Genomic DNA, 20,038 nt, shown 5'->3' on the forward strand with positions numbered 1-20,038 from the left:
GCCTGTTCTCCATGAATTTACCCGGGTAGTATATGTATAGTCAACAAGAAGATCATCAGCAACCCGCAGGGAAAAAGAAAAACATTCAGGCACAACAATAGATGGAGGTTCTTTCTTCATGGCGGATTTTCCGAACGACAAGAGTGGACAGTAAGCCCAGTAAACTACTCCGCAGTACTGTATTTACCCATAGTCTCATAGTAATAGTATGCAGACTGACAGACTAGGCGACCAGCGCACGGCTAGGCAGCATTGCGCTTCCGCTGCAGGTCCAGCAGCCACTTGAGGTAATTGACCATGGGGTCCATATGTATGGCCTTGGATAAGTCGCCAGCCTGACACACCATTTGGTATCCTTGGCCAGAATGGGCTAGAGGGCAAAGCCAGTGAAAAAGCGGCGGTGTACGGAGTAGATAGATTGAATTCTATCTTCTGTACGCCTTCGAAGCCCATGGCTATGATCCATTGTGATCGTCGAACACCTTCACGTGCTACTCTGATTGGCGAAAACATGGGATGATCTGGGATTAGGTTGTCCTTCTTTTTCTTTCCTATGCACGAGTAGCAAGAAAGTCTCGGCCGTGGCTATTTGACCAAGAAAATGTGATATAACAAGTAACCCAATGGATTTGAGATGAGAAAAAGATCCGAATGCAGCACAGCATGGTTATAATCCACCGGAAACACATATTGGTCACCAATATAGCCATCCGATTGATCGGATTTGCTGGGATCACAATGTAGTTGGCCATGATGATTTGTCACACACACTAGCCATCCATATAGCTATCTCTGTCCGTGGTTCTTGCTCGGATAAGGAAAAAGTAAAAGATCATAAGAAACTGCGATTATGCACATATAGAATAAGAAAGACTCATCGTAACGTAATCGGACACCCAACCGGCGCGACACCGAATCGTCGTTCCCCTATATAACTACCACTATATAAAAATGGCAACTCTATGATATTTTCAACTACAAGATATTAGTAAAAGTAATATGGAGAATTATGAGATATAAAGCTAGATAAGGTATATTATAAAGAGGATTTCAGCTATATTATCTTAGAATATAGTATAAAATATAGTATTATCTCTTGATTTATATAGCTTTGCTTGACTCTTGACAGTGTATTTAAAGTATAATATATCTGAAATATCTGTAAATCTAATATTTAAGATATGTATTATTATAGTTTTATCTGTGATTTATGATATTTCTATATAAAGAACTGTATATCTTATTTGATTTATCTATTCTAACTAAAATGATGGAGTTGTGATTTTCATAGTGGTAGTTATATAGGAAAACGACGGTTCGCTGTCGTGCCGGTTCGCTGTCCGATTCGTTAGATCATCTTTCTCTTTGCACTTTTCTTCCATTGGCACCACATCAGCTGGAGGGGTATAAGCTCTCTGCATCAGCTAGTATTACTTTAGTCTAACGAGTAGTGACAGCACTTCGTACCCGGGAGGTAGTTAGAGGTTAAGGAAAAAGGGGATTAATAGGAATGATACTTACCCATACATGTCCCGTACCACGATGATTGTACCTGCAATGGCTGATGAAGAAAGAGGTGTGACCGGATGATTACACTTTCCCTACAGCTCAATACCACCAATTAATTTTTCTTGCCCTCCTGGTTTTCCCCTCGCTGCTTATCACATATTGATATCTTTTCTTCTTTTGGTCTTTTTTTCCTTTTTTTCGATCCTTTCCATCACCCCTCACTAACTACACGCTTCCTTGTCCTCCTCTCCCCTCTTATCTCTTTAGTCTATTCCTACTCTTTCTTTCCCTCCCCCTCATTTTCTTCCCCCTCCTCCCCTCCTTCCTCTCTTCCTCTTCTTCCTCCTTCTTTTCTCCCTTCCTTTTCACCATGTCTCAATCCACTTCTACCCCTCCTCTCCAGGATCCCCATGCCACCACCGCCGCCCAAATCGCCGGACAGTCCGCCTCCAATCCCGCCCGCGCCACCGAACTCGCCAATCTTAAAGTAAGCCTGCGTGGTGCTTTGCGTCAATTTCCCGACTTCCCGTTGCCTGGCATTCTCTTCGAAGATATCCTCCCGATCTTTGCCAATCCTACCCTGCACGAGGCTCTCTTGCGCTGCCTCGAGCTCCACATACTCGAGAGCAACGGCAACCAGAAACCCGATGTCATTGTTGGTTTGGAAGCCCGTGGCTTTTTGTTTGGTCCTAGCTTGGCTTTGAGACTGGGCGCTAGCTTCGTCCCCGTCCGCAAGCAAGGCAAGCTTCCCGGTCCCTGCGAGACTCAGGGCTACCAGAAGGAGTATGGCGAGGACTTCTTTCAGATGCAGTCTGATGCCATCAAGCCTGGTCAGAAGGTCGTGGTGGTGGATGATATCATAGCCACCGGTATGAGTGTCTATCCTTTGATCTTGATAATCAAGGCAAGCAAAGCTGACGTAAACCTAGGTGGTTCGGCGTTCGCGGCTGGGGAGCTGATCAAGAAGATGGGCGGTGATCTCATGGCTTTCGTTTTCATTCTTGAACTCGAGTTCCTCAAGGGACGGGACAAGCTGTCCGCCCCCGTTCATACCCTTCTGACTGGCCAGGAGGAGAAGGTCCTCTGAGTTCACCAAAAAGGCAAAAAAAGAAATTATAATGAAAAGCAAAGACATTCCGCACTGTGTTACCCCTCTGTTCGATTCGTTGTCAAAGGTACGCAAAGTCAGAAAAATAAGCTCATTCCCCGGAAGTGATTCGCCTGGGCGGATTGACCAGACTACGGTAATCTAATGCCGTGCTTTATCGTGCAATCAGTAGATGGCAATTGTGGCTTTGCTGCGTTGCTGACTTCTGGCTGCTTACTCCCCGACCGATGATCTGACCTCGTCGGCTACCTGTTGGGACGTAAAGCCACTCGTCCTCGGACCCGACCTGAAATTTTAGGTTGGTATCTTCTAGCTCATTGGAGCGAAATCCCACAAATATGAAGATGATTGTCCTGCGGGTTACGAACAGAGCTGCGCTTTCTCTGAAATTATAGACTGATGAAAATACTATACCATTGACGACAAAATCAAGTATATCGCTAGTTAATGCCTTCGTAAACAAGCATATTTCGCCCATTGGTCGTAGCGAATGCCCCGTCCGATAAACCCACTCAGTCGCGAGGGATAGATGGCCTCATAACCTCCTCTGCCCACCTTTCCGGGAGTCCCAGAGCGACCGACTCTCGAATGGCGCGATTCATCCGTGGAATGTATTCCTCCTTAGGCGGACCCAAATTAACCCTCAATTCATCCACATACACCAACACCTGTACAGTGCTGGCACCGACCTTATTTTCCAACCACTGCACAACCTCCGCCTCTACCACCCACTTATTGTAATCTCCCTGCCCCTGCTCCTGCGGCCTGACGCTCTGCGGCGGCACCGCCGTCACGTTGTCCTCCCTGCCACTAGGCGCCGCAGCCGGCGCATCCCTATCCACCCCCTCGAACCCATCCAGCAGCCTTTCATCCCTCTCATCCATCGCATACAGCACCCCGTACACCGCATCCTCCGTCCCTGCGACAGGCACCTTATCGTCTCGTACCTCCGTCTGTGGTCCGACGCGCAGGTTCGGTGGCGGCAGAACATTCGCATAGCCCTGCTCGCAGATGAGCCAGCGCCAGTGGGGAAGGCGGGCAATGGCGAGAGGCACCGACGAGGTGGGATTGTGGATGCACCGGGTGGACATTTGTGAGGGGGAGAGGTTGGACCCGTAGGCGAGGTACAGTGGTCGTTGCGATTGATACCAGGATTGCTCTTCAGCCGAGTTTGTGGTGGTTACGGTCGTGCTCGCGGTATTGATATTGATCGGGATGAAGGAGTACTCCCTGGTGGGAGGTTCGTGGAAATGCATATCTGTTTGTTCTCCTGTTTGTGATGTATTTTGTGATGTATTTTGTGTATGCAGAACTTGTATATCTGCAAAGAAAAAAGAAAAATATAAGAACAAAAGAAAAAAAATGTAGACAACAATGAGAGATCAATGCAATGCGGAGTGAGTGATTACTGGTAAATGAAAGGATAAGTCTCAAAGAGTGTCGGTACTGTACAATGAAACTAGTACTGCCATGAGCTGTAACTAGGTCCGATGCTCGGAGGCAGAAAGCGCAAGACCCTCCTCTCCTTAGGAGGAGGACGGCGAGGGGGCTGGACTCGGGAGGGCTTTGCTAGAGAACTGTGGGGTTCGGCCCGATTGCCGGAAGGTGACTGGATTTGCGCTTTACCTACGATCAGGCTAAGTTTTTAGCGTCCAAAACACCAAGTTACATGCGTGGTAATAGTACAAAGTAGTTAACTACTCTGTATTGGTCATCATATACCTAGCTTTGTCAGGTATATCTACATATACATTCTCGTTTTTTCCATTCTCTGTTGACATCTACAATATATCCAGGTATGTACATATAACGGCAGATGCCTGGGCCTCAAGCGAGGGTCATTCTCGAACACGTAATGTATATATTAGACGATATATAAGTTGTGGATCGGGACCCCTTGTGACCGCATTGAATAGCGCCGCTTGATTCCCACTCCGGTCGCCTGTCGAAGCAACGCATAGGTTTCCTCGCCGCCACCCACCATCACCATACTGAGTAGATGGCGTCGCGGAAGGCCACCTGCAGTAAACTGGCTTTCGTCTAGATGTGGTCGAACAAGATGCCGCTCTGCGTGCACAGCAGCCAACCCCGGCGAGGCCGGCACCGAGCCCGCCGCCTCCCACATTTCCTCTTCCTCAGGAGTTTGAGAGACCACTATCACAAGTTTCAGAGCATGGCGTGACGGCGGATACGCGGGAATATTGCGCAGCTTTTCCGAGAAACTGCAACCGCCACGCCGAAGCACAAGTACTTGGTGTTTCTGAACGACCTCCCTTGAAAGACGCTGATCACAGAGCTCGTCCGCGAAATAGACGGCGGACCAGGCGAGGCGCCGTTTTGACAGGTCACCCGCCACCGACACTGTTGGGGCATCTTCGACATCGGGCAACGGAGCCGACCCGAGGCCAGTCGAAATAGCCGCTGGAATCATCAATCGCAGAATTGGCGAGTTTTGAAGGGGAAGACCCGTCTCAGCATGCGTTTCGTCTCGCAGTAGAGTAGATAAGGAGTTCACCAAAGAGGATAGTACGGTTTTCATACCGGAACTCGACGGGTCGACGCTGCCAATGTTGCCCTCAACCGAAGCTGAGTCGTGAATAATTGAACCCCGCGCCTGCTGAGGTTCAGCAGCTTCGAAGCCATCATTCGAATCGTTCTGTCGACGAAGAAGCTCTGGCAGGACATCAATAACAATGTCTACCATGGAAGAGTCGCGAACACGCGTAAAGTTAGGATCAGTGGGATCAAGCACATCGAATGTGATCTCCCGTGAAAGATATACCTTCTCATCCTTACCCAGGGGCACGTTATTGATTACTTGCACCCGATATTCGACCTTATTTGGATTTTTGGTTGCGTCAGGAGCCGGTATATCGCGAACCATGCTCAGCCGCAGACCTCCGATGGCCTTCACAAGAATTCCATCCCGAACTCGTTCCAGCGACCCGGGACCTATGACCATCCCGGGGAGTGCAGGGAATGAGATATCGAGGGTCGGGCGAGAGATTAAGGGAGCACTGGTCCCGTTGAAAGGTATCAACTCTGCTGGCAAGGTCCAGGGGTAAAATGTAAAATTCGTAGGCGACGATATATCGGACATCGATATGCTTGGATGATCCTCAGCATACTCAAGAAGGGGCCCTTCGGGAACGCCTCTACTGGGCATGAGGTGCAGGCGAGCTAAGTTCGCAGCATGGAAAAGATCAGGACGTGCAGCCGTGGATGAAACCACCAATGTTGGTGGACGGGGGGCCAATTGGCAGACAGATTCCTTGCTTTTCACGCTCAACGGTGGCTGCCGGCGTCTGCGGGAGGCGGTGCTGTGCTTGGGTATTATCAGTGGATGACCCTCCGTAGAAAACACAAACGGTTGATCCATTTTATTCAACGGATGCTCGAAATCGTAAAGGAGAAACATATATTTCGCGGTTTCTCCCAAGAAAAAGCTCTCCATTCGATCATTGAGCTCTCCGTTGCGAACGTCCTGGATTCCAGCCCATCCGCACTTAGTCCAGCATCGGCGCTTGAGATCACGGAGGACCATCTCGCCCACATGCAGATACCATGGATCCTTAGTTGCCTGGTACAGGTAATATGTCGACTCAACAAATTCCGGACGACCACCGTACCATGCCAAGTTCTGTTCTATGTTTCCTGTGGCGACGTTCCATCTTTCAGGCAGGCCAGAAAACCGCGTCCAGACAGCAGTGGTCAGAAGATGGATGCCAATTGCCTCATCCACCTCACCAGCCAGCGTCAGCAAGCCAGGGTAAAAGGCGCTGAGACTATCTATCCAGAAAGCACGAGTCGCACCCGTGAAAATGTCGCCTTGGATGAGATGAGGGTGTTGATGTCCATCGCCCCGATACAAGTGTCTCTTGATGGACGCATGAGACTCTTGCCAAACGTCCAAAAAAGCCTGTGCAGAGTGTTCGTGCTCGCCCAAGGGGGGGAAGTAATCGTCCAAAAGATGCCATGGGCTGCTTGTGTTATGAGGCGGTCGCTCTCCCGAAGAAAGCAAAACGTATGACTTGAATGCGTATTCAAAGAAGCTATCAATTCCTGCACCGATCTATGACCATCTGTTCAGCCAAGCTGGGTAATGTTTTCTTATGCTTGAAAAGTACTCACCCCGGTGTACGAGTGTATCCATCTTCCCGACTCAGCATCAATACCAGATCCAATCAAGCCAATTTCACTTCTTCGTGTCCATACGGCCCAAAAGGCCCTCTTAGCAAGCTCCTCGTACCGGCCATCGCCAGTAAGCCGGCTTAGGACGGTGAATTCTAAAACAAGACTGCCGGCGCCAGCACTGCAAGTCTCTGTGGTTTCTGGGAAGGATGACCAGCGGCTTTTCTGACAGCGTTCAGTTTTTGATCCGTTGCACGAATGGGCCGCATTGAGCGGCGAATTGGCATAGAATGGTTGTCGTTGGACTCCGTATCTCAGGTTGACCCGCGGGTAAGGAAGACCGGTGTCTGTGTAAAATGCAGGTAGTAAACGGTTGCCTAGATCAACCGCGAGTCGCAAGAGTTGGCCATTGTATACAAACCCGCTCTTCCAAGTGATACCGTGTCCACAGTCTTGAAAGGATGCTTTATCCCAAGCTTTTGCGAAGGCGACTTCCTCATCTGGAGGATCATACCCAACGATGGGGAGGTCACCCACAGCAAAAAGATGCGCGCTGAGAAGTCCGCCTGTAGTGAAAGATATTAGTCAGGATAGCAGCTCTACGCTGGTTGACTGTAAGGGATGAGACTGGCACATACCCAGCCCTCGGATGACCGTCTCAAAGACCTGGACTTTGCTATCCATGTCAAATCCTCGACTCCGCTTGCCCTGGCCTGCAGGACCATCAGAACCATCTCCATAAAGCATGACAAAGTCCTCCACTCCTCTTTGAAAGTAAGCTAAGGCCTCTGCTCCATTTTCTGGACTCGACGCAAGGATAGCCAGAGACGAAAGACTGTCGATCAGAGTAAGGGAATAGTTCCCAAGAACATCATTGAGTTCCGCATGCGCAGGGTTGTCTCGGTCGCGGACCAACGGGCGGCAGGTCAAGGGACGGAGCTCATCTTCGGGAAATGCATGTCGAATGTAGTTATCAAAGCCGTGATAAAACATGCGCTCGGTCTCCTTACTAGTCATAGGTAACGTGGAGTGCCGTTAGCGAATTCACCAGGACGATATCTTTGTTTTGCAAAATCGTACCGAAGTTCTCTAACTCGATCGGTCCTCATTCCCTGAGCCGTAGCAAGCCATAGCGACAAAAGCAAGGCCCAGATCAGCACCCATACGGAACGGAGGTTGGACATTGGAGAGCGCCAACATCCCTAGCGCATTACCGCGTTGGCGAGTCAGATATCAATAGCATGTGAGCGCAAAATAGATTGAGACCGCAAAGGAGCAAGCGGAATAGTGTGCCCTTTGCTCAGGAGACTTTACTTTGCGAAAAGCTCTCGAGGGAATTGGGGGAAGAGTAGTGTTGCAGTGGTGCCGGTGGTGGCAGCTCGCCGCGGGACCAGCACGTGAGATCGCCTCAATCTCCCCGGCATTTGGCGCTCCGGCCAGATATGCCTTTTTCGACCCCTTATACGCAATTTCTTAATCCCTAATCCTTTGGGTCTTGGTGAAGACAAGATAGCCGCTAACCTACAGAGATTGATTCTGAACCAGATCTCGGCATTGTAAAGGAATGCAACGGTTACAAGCTAAATTCAACATATGGTAGCGCTCATCAATGCTGCTGCTGATCAGCCACTGTAACTCCCGCTTGAATCCAGATAACCAGAGTATGAACAAGACACGAGCGAAATGACAAATATGTATCGATGTTTGGGGGTATATGTTGGATGAAGAGATTAATTTAAGCCACGGAGGACATAAATTTCTGCAAGGCAGGATTTTGCTCACGACAGCTACTCTAAGAAGGTGCAGCGCAGAACAAAAGGGAGAATAAGAACATCATTGCCGGCGGCTCGACTGCTCTGGAGCATGACACTGCATGAAAGATCGCGGCTGTGCTTCGACAACGTAGTCGATACCATTATCGGAGGTGTAACTAGGTGGCCGGGGTGCCTGAGACTTGTTGCTAAAACCGCGTTCGAAAACCTGCTGTAATCGGGAACTGTTATCCACACGTTGCCAATACAACAGATCCGGGTTCAGTCGCTGTAATCGATTAGCGCAAGCTAGAAAATCCAACTTGTTTATAAACATACCACGCTACTTCTCCAGAGACCGTAAGCTGGAGGTGGTGCAGTTATCTTTTCTCGAACAGCTTTACGACTTTCAGTCACAGAGTCCTCATCCGCCGCAAGAACAACGTGAATAGGATGTGCGGGTTGTGCATAACCAGAGGGTCCTGCCCTGCTCGGTATGCGATTTGTTGCGATCTCAGAAGCAGATCTTGGTACTATCGCCATGAGAAAGCGAGTTAATGAATGACAGAAAACAATACCGATTATCAGTATCATAAAGATTAAGAGGATTTGGAGCTCCCGACCCAATGTTGTGCGTGATGCAGCAAATGCAAGGTAAACAGCGACAACGGAAAGGAGGAAGACTCCAGACGCTATCAATGTAATAAGTCGCCTGCGAATTTTCCTCTGTCTAAAGAGTGGGGTACATGATCGTCTGCCACAGCTGGGACTGCCAGAGTTGCTCGACGAGGCCAGAGCCTGTGTTTCTTCGTACATGCCCATTTCGGCTTGCGCCTGATTGCCATCACGATCTGCAGCAGGCTGCATGGAAATCGGAACGTATGTTCGCTGAGGCGCATTAGGCGAGGCTGTCACATCATTCAAAATATATTCCGACGATGTAGGACCCTCACGGACCCGGCGGTCCTGGTCCCTAGTGCGGTTACTGCCAAGAAGTCGTTGCTCGTCATTCCCACGACGGTGAATGGCTCTTGCTGCGATGAGTTGGTCAACATGCTGAATAATTTGGGGATAAAGATTCGATCTGTGGGTAGTGTCGGACACTGCAGAATTGTGTGGCATGCCGGAGTCTAAGTTGGAATGTGTCGATTCCAGATGAGACAGCCGAGCCGATGCCATATTGAGTATTTTTAACAGTCAATGACAATCATCTGCTTGGAAGCAATAGGAAATAAATTGAAGTTAAAAGAGCGAGGTATTGGTAAGGTTCGCTTTAATACCAAGCGAAGGAAGTGAAGCGACAAACTCTCCTTGTGTCCAGATGCAGGTTGTTTTGGGAAGTATGTATGAATCCGAAGTCACTTCCGCATCCGTTGAACAACACAAACAAGCTCTGAAAAGGTGTGCACCGTGATGACAACTCCCTGCAAATATCGATCGCAATGAAGCAAATCGGAGCTTCAGAGAGACTCAGTCGTGAGCGATGAAAACAAGCAAAACAGGTTGTTTTCCGCGCAATGATTCATAATGGTGGACCAGCCCGGGTTGACCGAGGGGTAGAGGTGAGCAGCATAAGGGACTCCTTGTTGCGACCTTAGAGGTGCCCAGCAACCACCAAATCGATCCTCAACCTGGCAAATACACAGGAAGATTAACGGAGGCAAACGCAGAACGAAAACACTGGCAGGCTAAGTTCGTGAATTGAGATTGTGTCAAGGATAGATAAGTGGCTGTGCTCGGCAGTGAAGAAACCAGCCTTGATAGCAAACAATCAATTTTTACAGTCGCTGAGGCCAGTCGGTAAGGCTGCGAAACAAGTGATTGTACAGAGTAAGGAAACGAAGGTAATTAAAATTGATATGCGATGGGTGCTCAGGGACTGACGAAGTCACTGGATACCGGCTGGCTGGCAGACAGAAAGGATATTTGTTGACTGATAAGAGGCAATTCTAGCGAGCGGCAGGATATGTGTATCGGGAGGGAAGAAGAGATTATCGTATCATCGTCAAATCGAAGTCAATTGATCCAAAGGAAGAAAGAAGGGGAAGGGAAGAAAAAGGAAAACGAAGGCGTGGGTTAGCAGAATGATGGATGACGGGGTGGTGGGGGGGTGTAGAGAGAGAGAGAGAGAGGGAGAGAGAGCGCTGGAAACGGCGTAGTTGAGCAGGGGGAACAAGCCGCGGCCACGGCGGGTTGGTTCAGTTGTTTCCAAAAGTAGCAACTTTTAGTTTCGGAGCTAAATCAATCACATGTCAGTAGCTGGTCGCGCTTGCCGTCCTACTTTTAGTGACGACAATAGAATGACAAGTACGGAGTACTGTATCACGCAGTGACTAGCTGTTTTATGAAATCTGAATGTTGATGATCTATAATTAGTGTAAGTTCAAGATTATTGCCAGAGACCTTACATTTGGTCAGTGCATTTTGATTTCTAAGATTATACTTATTCAAAACCCTCATAAGCGGTCTGCTATGGAGTAGGTATTTACTCAGTACGGAGTACTAACTAGTACTTGCACAGTATCCCAATCTACCCCTGGATGACCCCACGTTTCCCGCTGATCACATTGCACAATCTAGCACATGGCAAACCCAGTACTGTACACACATTCCCGAATTCTCTCCCTCTTCAATGATGTCATAATTGTTTTTGGGTACTAAACAGTGAAATGGTTAACAGTGCGTTCCGCTGAAATGTATACATGACTATACGATAGGACCCAAGCAATCAATGATCGGACAGCGATGCTTTGCAGTATCGCACAGTAGATAGTCTACCAAACATATACATCAAATTAGGGTAGCTGGAAGATCCAACAGTAGCCTTGTCCGGGCACGTGTAATTCAGTCATTGTCCTTTAATCCCTGAATAGGATACCCTAGGCCTCGCTTGAATGTGCTTGAATGATTTTCGCAAGTCAGAACTGCACAAGTCTCGCTAGGGCTGCGCACAGAGTGGTCTTGTTGCTTTGTGTACCGTGCTATGACGTAGCCTACTTTGCTCATGGTCTGACACGAACTCAAGGACAAGCTCACTTGCCAAGCTCACCAAGTAATAAAGTGCGGTCGGATGACCCAGATACAACTGTTGGTTTGTTAGAACAACAGAGCAACCGGTTAGTGTGTGACGAACGACTTACTTATTGGCTCATTATTAGGAGAGAAGCGAACATCATTAACGGTCCCTTTATGCCCTGGTAGTTTGTATAGGAGTTTCCCGTTCTTGGAATTCCATACAACAACACTCCGGTCCCCGCTTCCGGCCGCGATCTTCTCACCCGTCGAATCCCAACTGGCCCGAATCAAGTTCTCTTCCAAGCCTACGGGAGCGCCGTCGAAGGTCCGAATGTGTCGATTGGCTGGTGCAAAAGGCCGAATGTCCCATGTCCGTACGGTAGAGTCAAAAGAATTCGAGAGAAGTGTTTGCGAGTCCGGTGACAGTTCAAGCGAGCTGATTGTATGCGTATGTCCCGCTAAAGAGTAGACGATACTCTTCTTTCGGATATCCCATGTATGAATGGTGTTGTCTATACCACCACTGTATATTTCATTGCCAGCCTCAGAGAGAGCCACAGCGGTGATGGGAAGCTCCCCTTCCACATAATCGATGGCGTCTTTCTGGCGAGGATCCCAGATGCCTATACTGCCATCGTTGCTGGCGCTAACCAGTAAATCCTGCCCTCTATTGCTGATATCAAGACAATTAATGTAATCCTCATGACCAACGTGTCGTCGGATCCTCTGCCCTGTTTCGAGATCCCAGCTGGCGAGTGTCATGTCTGTTGATGCGGAGAATACCGTCCTAGAGTCTCGAGACCACCGCAGATCGCGAACAGCACCTCGATGTCCTGACAGTACACCGTAATTTCCGCAATCTCCGTATGTGTTCCAAAGCACTGATATTCGCTTGTGTTAGTACCCCGTACCAAGTCGAAAAAGCCAGGCTATTCTCACAGATTGATCTATCCATCGATCCTGAAGCAATGTGCTGGCCTGACGCATCGAACCGGACGGAGAAAACCTCGCCAGAATGGCCTAGACTCAACGTTAAGTAATGGTTCACCTCACTACCTTCGGCGCAGATTACCTGTCAATTCCATGATCGGGGCCTGGAGCCCGCTGGTGCGGGGAACCTGTATTCAGATTCAGTCAGTTCACTCCAGACATACAGTTACAGGTCGACAATCTAGTAACATACTGATTGCACGAGAGTTCCATCTCGCGAGAAGCCTTTGATCACAGCTGTGCTATCAATACTAGCATCGGACTTCTTTCGCTTGACGACGAGCTGGTTGGAGGAACTAAATGCCTCCGGGGCAGGTCGCTTCTCGCCAGACATCCTTTGAGAGCAAGCCAGTTCACAATCAAGGGTAAGACACGTGAGCTTCGGCAGGCACAGAAAGACACACGGATGTGTTGAGGTAGAGTCGAGAAGGCGGCGTGCCAAGCTGTTTGAACGTTATGGCGCGGGGACGCAGAAAAGGCGCTAAGTTGATAATGGTCTGTCTCCTGAATCAATGCTCTGTGTGACTTTAACCGCGATAGGCGCCCGCGGATGGCCCACTAGGCGGTGAAGCTCCGCCTCATTTCCCTCGCAGGTTCAGCGGGGAGAGTTCGTTGTCAACACTTGACTACTTACTCAAGCATTTGGACCTGGCCTCCTAATCCTCTCTCGCTCTGAAGCTGATATCTAGGCTATCTTTGAAACCCTTTGTCGGAGTTGGACATAGACTCTGAGTGTCCAACATGTCATCAACTACCAAAGCATCCAGGATTGGTGAAGAGTAAGCATGCCGCAGCTCCCATCCGTGATATGTTCACTTGCTAACATACCAACTAATGCGCCAGATTATGGAAGTAAGTGAGCGGTGCTAGAACGTTGATATAACGACACAGACTCGCGAGTCAAGGAATACAGGGACTCATAGCCTGTCCTCGTTAGAACAAGAGTCGATAAAGTCAATGCGGAACTGGTCACTTTGACATACGGAACAATTGTCGCACAACTCTGTCAGGACTATGATGGAAATTACCCGGAAGTCAACAAGCAGTTGGAAAAAATGGGCTACAACATCGGAATGCGGCTTATCGAGGATTTTTTGGCGAAGTCGAATGTAGGCCGGTGCGCTAATTTCCGGGAAACAGCAGACATGATCGCTAAGGTGGGATTTGTTGACCTCAAATACCCTTCGACAAATGAATGGGCTGATCACTCGAGCGTGGCATGTAACAGGTCGGCTTTCGGATATTCCTTAATATCGCGCCCACTGTAACCAATTGGACAAGCGACAACAATCAATTTTCACTGGTGTTTGACGAAAACCCGCTGGCAGACTTCGTTGAATTACCGGACGATGGGCGGGCCCAAGATGAGCTCTGGTTCTCAAATATTCTATGTGGTGTTTTACGTGGGGCTTTGGAGATGGTAATCATTCCCTACTTCGATCATACACTCGATAGCGGACTTTTGACACCGTCAACAGGTACAAATGCAGGTTGAGGCGCATTTTGTAAGCGATGTACTGCGCGGAGACGACACCACGGAAATGCGCGTATCACTTATAAGGTACATCGAGGACGAGATGCCTCCTGAAGAGGAGTAGACGCGGCAGCAAATTCGGCGTTTTGAATCTGATCTTGTTTGCTGAGGCGTCGGGGTGTTTGCGGATTTTTCAAATGCAGTTACAGCTAATTGATCGGGATCACTTGTACATTATGATTGACAGCCCTAGTGGGAAGGGTGCATACTCTATGGACAATCACATAAATTAGACCGGGACAGTGAAGACCGCATGAAAACCATTGATCACAAGAAGATTGACTGGTTTACAGAGTCGAATGGGGGCCTAAGTATTAGCACAGGCAAAGAATATAGGATGATATCGGGCCCCAGATCTTAGCCTGCTTGCCCTAATCGTGTCTGAAATTTCCGACAGTATTATAAGTTCTTACGGCATGAATCCGCCTGTTGGACTGCCATCTGATTATTGACCCTATGATCGACCCAAAAAACCACGACGTTGATGTCCTCCAATCTCAGAAACTTGTATTACGGAGTACGGAGTACGGAGTACATAGGTATCAGATCAGGTCACAGGTGAGGGATGATAGTTGGCTGGAAGACACGCGATAAACTAAGCCTGAATAGGCAATGAACAATCAGACCCGACTGAGCCCGGCTGTGCTAGGAATTACGCAAGGTCCTAAGCCATAACTACCGTGTAGGCTTGTAGATAGAATCAACTCATGTAACCAATTCGGAACAGTTGAGATAATTGATATGATTGTTAAACATAAGGAAAAGTTGCCGAGAATCGGCACAGTAATAGGTATGTCGATTTTGTTTTTATTTTTGCCACCATTTATCAGAGACTGATTATTGTTGCTGGAGACCGCATCTCACTTTCCCCCATCACCTTGGTCTATACTGTGTAGACGTGTAGACCATCTATCTATCCATCCATCCATTTACCTTGATGACCTGGAAAAGAAATCCAAGGGCCCGCGTTTGTCTGATCTCACAACCCTTCTGATCTAAAGAGTGAACAAAAAGTGAATGAAGATGACGTAGTGATTTCTACTTAGTATCTTTCTGTGCAACATGAATTTGTATGTGCTTGACTTGGAAGATTAACCTCATCATTTGTCTAGATACATCGATCGATACATCACCCGGACCCGGTCGGTCTTGTTTTCTTGCCTCCCGCAAGAGAAAAAGACTTGGCTCTCTCCTCCTTCACTTCCGCTATTTCCCCTCCTAACATCCAAGTTGAATCTCCGGGGAGGGCGATTTACATTACAATTCATCTGATTCTTCTGCTCTCACCTGTTTTTATGGTTCTTTGCTAGTACCCATTGCAAAAGGTAAGTTATTCTGTTCTTACTGTACTATATTTCCCCCCCTCCCTCTGTTCCTCCCTTTCCCTAAGGTGTTGCCGCCATATCTGGAAGTGCATGCTGAGATATACGCCAGCCAGCAGCATCTCCCAGCCCTTCTGCGGCTTTCCGGTCAAATTCTTCCGTTCCGAACAAGCGATTCACGCCCAGCCGGTAGTGATTGAACAGCCCAGCACCTCCAGGCACCGCGCCTGATATCCACGTCCTCCCACCCACCAGAGAACACCTCAGATCCACCGCTACACCTTGTCCTAACCTTCGCCTCTCCTCCCTCCCCCTCCACCTTTTCCTCGAATCTGCCGGATCTCTCCGTCTCTTTCCACTCTCTACTTCCCCCATCCCACCCCCCCTCCTTTCCCTTATCCTGCAGGGGCTCTGGTGATTACCTTTAGCCCCTCTTGTTCCCTCTTCTGGCTTTCAAACGGTGGTACTTGTGGTGCTTGCTTTTTGAGACGCCTCCTCGGCCGTTCTCTCCAACACGCCGTACCCGTCCTGTGCCTATATTTGTGTCGCCTGTCGCCTGTCGCCGCCCTCTTCTTTCACCCTGGTTGGTTCTGTCGCGCATTTTCTGGTGGCAGGGTCTCCTTGCGAACTCAATCTCTCTTACACTGTCTTTGTGTTGCACTTCCATTTCAACCGATACTTCTCCCTCTGGCTTCCCCTCTGTCTGCTTCGAGTCAGCGACAGATTCCCGTCTAATAACTCGTTGCTTTCACTTCCGAGTGGGCTACGCTCATCTCGATTTGGTGATTTTCGCCGTTGTGCTGTCCACCGACGCCACACTAAGTGAGGTAGGCGATATCGCGTTTGGCCTTCGAACACCCAGCCGTCAGATATTGGGTCGGAAGCAGCAGTGACCTGGACTGTTACCCTCCGCCTGGGTCTTCGCGCGCCTATCAAATCTGCCGTGGTGATTAACCTCGCCCTGAGACGGTGGATGCGCGTTGAGAGTCTTCTGAGATAAACTTTCTGACGTCGAAGACAATCGTCCGGTGAGGGTGGCTGAACCCTTTGTGTGCCACCATGAATCAAATGAACGTGGCTGGGATGAATCCCGGTGCAGGCGGTCCTGTGGGAGGTGTCCCAATGATCAACAATGGTTCTGCGGCCCCACGCAACGATGCAACCATTCACACTATTCCTGAGAGCACAGTCGGCAATCTTAACACATTTATCTACGACTACTTTCTGAAACGCGGCTACTATGAGTGTGCTAGAGCGCTTGTGAAGGATGAATCCGTTAAACTCAATACTGAACCCCCCATTAAGTCGAGTCCCGGTCATCGTCGCGATGGTGATGTGAATGGGGTTGATGGGGATGTGATGATGACTGATGGCAAGGACGGGGAGAAAAAGATTCCTGATGATCTTCCTCGCCCCCACATCTCGAGCGAAGGTCAACAGTCCTCTTTCCTTCTGGAGTGGTTCAGTCTGTTCTGGGAATTCTTCTGGGCCCAGCGCAAGAAGGGTAACAGTGCTGATGTGCGCCAATACCTCAATCATACCCAGGTATATATCATTCACATGCCTGCAATACATCTTTCAAGTCTAACTGGGGCTCTGTAGAACATTATGCGCCTCAGAGAGCAACACCAGAACCAACTATTACGGCAGCAGCCGCTGATGACTGGCCAGATGGGACAAATGAACATCCGCCGGAATGGCATGGTTCCCCAACCGCTTCAGAAGACCGCTCTGCAGAACAACACCCCAGGCCTGTATGCTCATTATTCTGCATTACCCTGCAGCTTGCAGGTGACATACTGATCCGTTGTACAGGACTCAACAACAATTGCAACAACTCCAAAAGAATCAGCATCAACAACTCCAGATGATGCAGATGACTCGGGAGCACTCCGACATTGACATGAACGGCCATCGCCCACAATCCCCATCATCCGCAGAAAACGCCCCATCCCCCTCGAAGCGGCCTCGTCTCGAAAGCGGCCTAATGAATAGCCAGCAGTTGGCACCCAACGGACGCGCTCAAGTTCAGGGCATGCCAGGTCAACCGAACCCCCAGGCCGCTCTCTTGATGCAGAATGGACTCAACCGGGCGATGAACCCCAACCAATTCCAGGCTTTCCCGCAGTCAGGACCTGCTGCGCAGCAGAAATCTATCCAGGTATATGCTCAGAACTTGGCCATTCATCACTCACGCTCAGCAATGAATAACCAGGGTATGCCGAATGGTATGATGAACCCCGGTGTCATGCAAAACCAGACGGATATGGTGTCCATGCCAGATGGCCAGGTGTATCCCATGAACGGCGACTACTATGGCGCGAATGGTCAAATGGCCCAGGTCCGGAACGGGATGCAGACACCTGGCGGTCAGCCCGGAAACCATGCTCTTCAAGATTATCAAATGCAACTTATGCTGCTTGAACAGCAGAATAAGAGACGTTTGATGATGGCTCGTCAAGAGCAGGACAGCATGGCCCGTCCTGACGGCCAGCCCCCGCTGCCTGGGCAGCCGGGCCTACAACCAGGCACCTCTCCCCAAGGCAGCAGGGCGGGCACGTCGCCAAATCCCAACGAACAAATGAAGCGGGGTACGCCTAAAATGCCCCAGACCGGTCTTCCTGGCTCCCCGAGTGCCGGTGATGCGATGGCCCAGGGTCGTGGATCTCCCGCCTCCATGAATTTCGGTAACCAGATCCCCCCTGAGATGGCCGGCCAATTCTTCGTCAAGGGAATACCTGATGGTATGACCGCTCCCAACGGTATGCGACCCCCGAGCTCCAATCCGGCGTTTAGTGCTCCTCAAATGGGTCAACCTCTTGCCGCTGGTGCTGGAAATCGGGTACCTAGTGGAGGTTGGCAGCCTCAGCAGGGCGCCCAACAGCCTATGGGTCCACAACAGTCTCCTGCAAATCAACCCCAGTCGACTGGTACGCCGCAGGAACGAAACGCGATGCCACCTCCCCAGGCCCCTCCTGCAGCCGGTGCCAACACTGGCCGCACTCAGCCACCCTCTCCCCAGACGGCCGCAGCCGCCCCACCGACACCTCAGCAGGCGAACAAACCTGCCCCGAAAAAGAAGGATACCAAGGACACTCGCAAGGTATGTACCTTTGTATTGTTTCTATACCGTTCATATGCCGTTTATTTCTGTCGTCACATTTCTAATCGACATTGCAGCGGCCTTCGAAGAAAGCAACTACTGCTGCCGCAGCGGCCGCCGCATCAGCAAACGCTGCTGCCACACCATCATCCGAAGCTGAGCACCCGCCGACCCCGACTCCATCCACACCAATCACTCCTCAGCATCCCGCCTCGTTCAATAAGGCGGGTGCCAATACCACGACTAGCGCTCCCCAGCAGCCTACGTCCGCTCCCGCCCCTCAGCCGCTGGTGCAGCCTCCGACGGATCAGGGCCAGCAGTTCGGCGAGCTCGGCGTTCCTGATGTATGTCTTCCAGATTTCAGATGTCTCCGCTTGAGCTCTTGAATAGAAGAAACTGTATGCTGACTGCCATAGCCACAGGTTTTCAGCCTCGATTTCAGCGCTTTAGAGAACCCGGACATCCTTGAGAACTTTGATTTCGACACATTCCTCAACACCGATGCTGATACGGCTGGATTTGGATTCGATCCCAATATATCGTATCCCACCGACGGTGTTGAGACCGGTGCCGGGGATGGCCTTTGAATGTGATTCGACGGTTGTTCAGTTCTTAACTCATATACCCTTGCTTTGTATATTCCATAAACTTCAATATGTGCTGCGCTTTTGCTCATTTTCTTCCTTGTTGTCTCTACTAACCGTCTCTCTCCTTGTTGACATGATCTGGGATACGTGGTTTAGTGACAAGGCGTTGGCGTATCCGTCCTGCATCTTCCTTTGCCGACGAGAGGTGATTGACAACTGGTTCCGGAAGAGACCTTGCGCGCAAGTTGATCTCTCTATGACCCATCTGTGTTGCACGGCTTTTGTTTTGAGTCTTTTTTTTTTTTTTTTTTTTTTTTTTTTTTTTTTTTTTTTTTTTTTTTTCGTCTATCACTATTATTCGATTAATTCTGTCCCTTTGACCAATCCTTCCACCCGAAGGCTCTTACTAGTGTGATATTTCTCTCCCGTTGGCCATGCAAATCTCTACCACCCTAATATTTGAGATCCCCTACACCAAATGTACTTCCTTGACTGGCTTTCTCCTTCTCGAAGCTCCTTTCCTTCTCTCTTCTACAAGCAAGTTTTACTTGTTTTCAGTATCTTATCTTTCTCTTCTATTTCCCTTTGTCTTGCTAACTCTTGCTTCGGGCGTTATCAATGAGGTTTTATTCGTTATCTTGGCCCTGCCATGGGAATTGTTTCATGAATTGAGGAAGAAAAATGATGTCTTCCCCATCTTGTCCCCTACGTTCACCCTACATCGTACACAATTTAGCCGATACTTTCCGCTCCGTTGGTTATCCACCTGTTTGTATGCTATTCTTGATTTATGTTGAGCTGGGCTGCCTGTCCGCGGGTCTTCCATGCGAGATTTCGTGCGCATCGGCTGGCCTGCTACGGACCAGAACCGGTCCAAAGCGATATCTAGTCTCTCTCAGGATATGGTAAAAGTAACCATAGCATTACCATTGTTGCAACAATACTCCCAAAGTCACTGCGCATTGCGTGCATAGGATGGTCCATTCTT

General features: G+C 49.4%; 7 protein-coding genes across 7 annotated transcripts; 3 read left to right on the top strand and 4 right to left on the bottom strand.

Annotated features, from left to right (window-relative positions):
- Positions 1–1,713: 1,713 nt before the first annotated feature.
- On the top strand, positions 1,714–3,053 carry BP01DRAFT_325884 (adenine phosphoribosyltransferase APT1). The gene is made up of 2 exons (XM_025572869.1): positions 1,714–2,378; positions 2,439–3,053. The coding sequence occupies exons 1-2, from the start codon at positions 1,880–1,882 to the stop codon at positions 2,594–2,596; spliced, it is 657 nt and encodes a 218-aa protein (XP_025428170.1). The 5' UTR covers positions 1,714–1,879; the 3' UTR covers positions 2,597–3,053.
- Positions 2,863–4,128, bottom strand: BP01DRAFT_138606 (gamma-glutamylcyclotransferase family protein). The gene is made up of 2 exons (XM_025570541.1): positions 4,027–4,128; positions 2,863–3,938 (listed from the first exon to the last, which is right to left on the bottom strand). The coding sequence occupies exon 2, from the start codon at positions 3,871–3,873 to the stop codon at positions 3,130–3,132; it is 744 nt and encodes a 247-aa protein (XP_025428171.1). The 5' UTR covers positions 3,874–3,938; positions 4,027–4,128; the 3' UTR covers positions 2,863–3,129.
- Positions 4,129–4,371: 243 nt separating this feature from the next.
- BP01DRAFT_418146 (putative ER glycosyl hydrolase) lies at positions 4,372–8,082 on the bottom strand. The gene is made up of 4 exons (XM_025579307.1): positions 7,829–8,082; positions 7,387–7,757; positions 6,749–7,314; positions 4,372–6,689 (listed from the first exon to the last, which is right to left on the bottom strand). The coding sequence occupies exons 1-4, from the start codon at positions 7,930–7,932 to the stop codon at positions 4,482–4,484; spliced, it is 3,249 nt and encodes a 1,082-aa protein (XP_025428172.1). The 5' UTR covers positions 7,933–8,082; the 3' UTR covers positions 4,372–4,481.
- A 499-nt stretch (positions 8,083–8,581) lies between these two features.
- On the bottom strand, positions 8,582–9,621 carry BP01DRAFT_303941 (uncharacterized protein; the record flags this gene model as incomplete). Its single annotated transcript, XM_025572139.1, has 2 exons — positions 8,582–8,788; positions 8,839–9,621. 2 exons carry the CDS (start codon positions 9,619–9,621, stop codon positions 8,582–8,584), a joined length of 990 nt encoding a protein of 329 aa, XP_025428173.1.
- A 1,433-nt stretch (positions 9,622–11,054) lies between these two features.
- On the bottom strand, positions 11,055–12,968 carry BP01DRAFT_359635 (WD40 repeat domain-containing protein). Its single transcript, XM_025575733.1, has 5 exons — positions 12,698–12,968; positions 12,587–12,632; positions 12,454–12,534; positions 11,640–12,395; positions 11,055–11,584 (listed from the first exon to the last, which is right to left on the bottom strand). The coding sequence occupies exons 1-5, from the start codon at positions 12,836–12,838 to the stop codon at positions 11,532–11,534; spliced, it is 1,077 nt and encodes a 358-aa protein (XP_025428174.1). The 5' UTR covers positions 12,839–12,968; the 3' UTR covers positions 11,055–11,531.
- Positions 12,969–13,152: 184 nt separating this feature from the next.
- Positions 13,153–14,122, top strand: BP01DRAFT_359636 (TRAPP complex core subunit BET3). The gene is made up of 5 exons (XM_025575734.1): positions 13,153–13,283; positions 13,348–13,356; positions 13,442–13,661; positions 13,733–13,924; positions 13,983–14,122. The coding sequence occupies exons 1-5, from the start codon at positions 13,246–13,248 to the stop codon at positions 14,100–14,102; spliced, it is 579 nt and encodes a 192-aa protein (XP_025428175.1). The 5' UTR covers positions 13,153–13,245; the 3' UTR covers positions 14,103–14,122.
- A 2,297-nt stretch (positions 14,123–16,419) lies between these two features.
- somA (putative cAMP-dependent protein kinase pathway protein (Som1)) lies at positions 16,420–19,050 on the top strand (the record flags this gene model as incomplete). Its single annotated transcript, XM_025577624.1, has 5 exons — positions 16,420–16,905; positions 16,963–17,114; positions 17,176–18,463; positions 18,541–18,807; positions 18,886–19,050. The coding sequence occupies 5 exons, from the start codon at positions 16,420–16,422 to the stop codon at positions 19,048–19,050; spliced, it is 2,358 nt and encodes a 785-aa protein (XP_025428176.1).
- Positions 19,051–20,038: the final 988 nt, after the last annotated feature.

Source organism: Aspergillus saccharolyticus, assembly GCF_003184585.1.
Source record: "Aspergillus saccharolyticus JOP 1030-1 unplaced genomic scaffold BP01scaffold_37, whole genome shotgun sequence".
Classification (NCBI taxonomy): domain Eukaryota; kingdom Fungi; phylum Ascomycota; class Eurotiomycetes; order Eurotiales; family Aspergillaceae; genus Aspergillus; species Aspergillus saccharolyticus.

Bases quoted from the DNA above. Each gene is read 5' to 3' on its own strand.
- BP01DRAFT_359635 (XM_025575733.1), bottom strand. From the start codon at position 12,838: ATGTCTGGCGAGAAGCGACCTGCCCCGGAGGCATTTAGTTCCTCCAAC. The intron at 12,633-12,697 runs GTATGTTACTAG...ATCTGAATACAG, and splicing joins ATGGAACTCTCGTGCAATCA to GTTCCCCGCACCAGCGGGCT. The intron at 12,535-12,586 runs GTAATCTGCGCC...CGTTGAGTCTAG, and splicing joins CCCGATCATGGAATTGACAG to GCCATTCTGGCGAGGTTTTC.
- BP01DRAFT_138606 (XM_025570541.1), bottom strand. From the start codon at position 3,873: ATGCATTTCCACGAACCTCCCACCAGGGAGTACTCCTTCATCCCGATC.
- BP01DRAFT_418146 (XM_025579307.1), bottom strand. From the start codon at position 7,932: ATGTCCAACCTCCGTTCCGTATGGGTGCTGATCTGGGCCTTGCTTTTG. The intron at 7,758-7,828 runs GTACGATTTTGC...ACCTATGACTAG, and splicing joins GATCGAGTTAGAGAACTTCG to TAAGGAGACCGAGCGCATGT. The intron at 7,315-7,386 runs GTATGTGCCAGT...CTTTCACTACAG, and splicing joins GACGGTCATCCGAGGGCTGG to GCGGACTTCTCAGCGCGCAT.
- BP01DRAFT_325884 (XM_025572869.1), top strand. From the start codon at position 1,880: ATGTCTCAATCCACTTCTACCCCTCCTCTCCAGGATCCCCATGCCACC. The intron at 2,379-2,438 runs GTATGAGTGTCT...ACGTAAACCTAG, and splicing joins GGATGATATCATAGCCACCG to GTGGTTCGGCGTTCGCGGCT.
- BP01DRAFT_359636 (XM_025575734.1), top strand. From the start codon at position 13,246: ATGTCATCAACTACCAAAGCATCCAGGATTGGTGAAGA. The intron at 13,662-13,732 runs GTGGGATTTGTT...GGCATGTAACAG, and splicing joins CAGCAGACATGATCGCTAAG to GTCGGCTTTCGGATATTCCT. The intron at 13,925-13,982 runs GTAATCATTCCC...CACCGTCAACAG, and splicing joins TACGTGGGGCTTTGGAGATG to GTACAAATGCAGGTTGAGGC.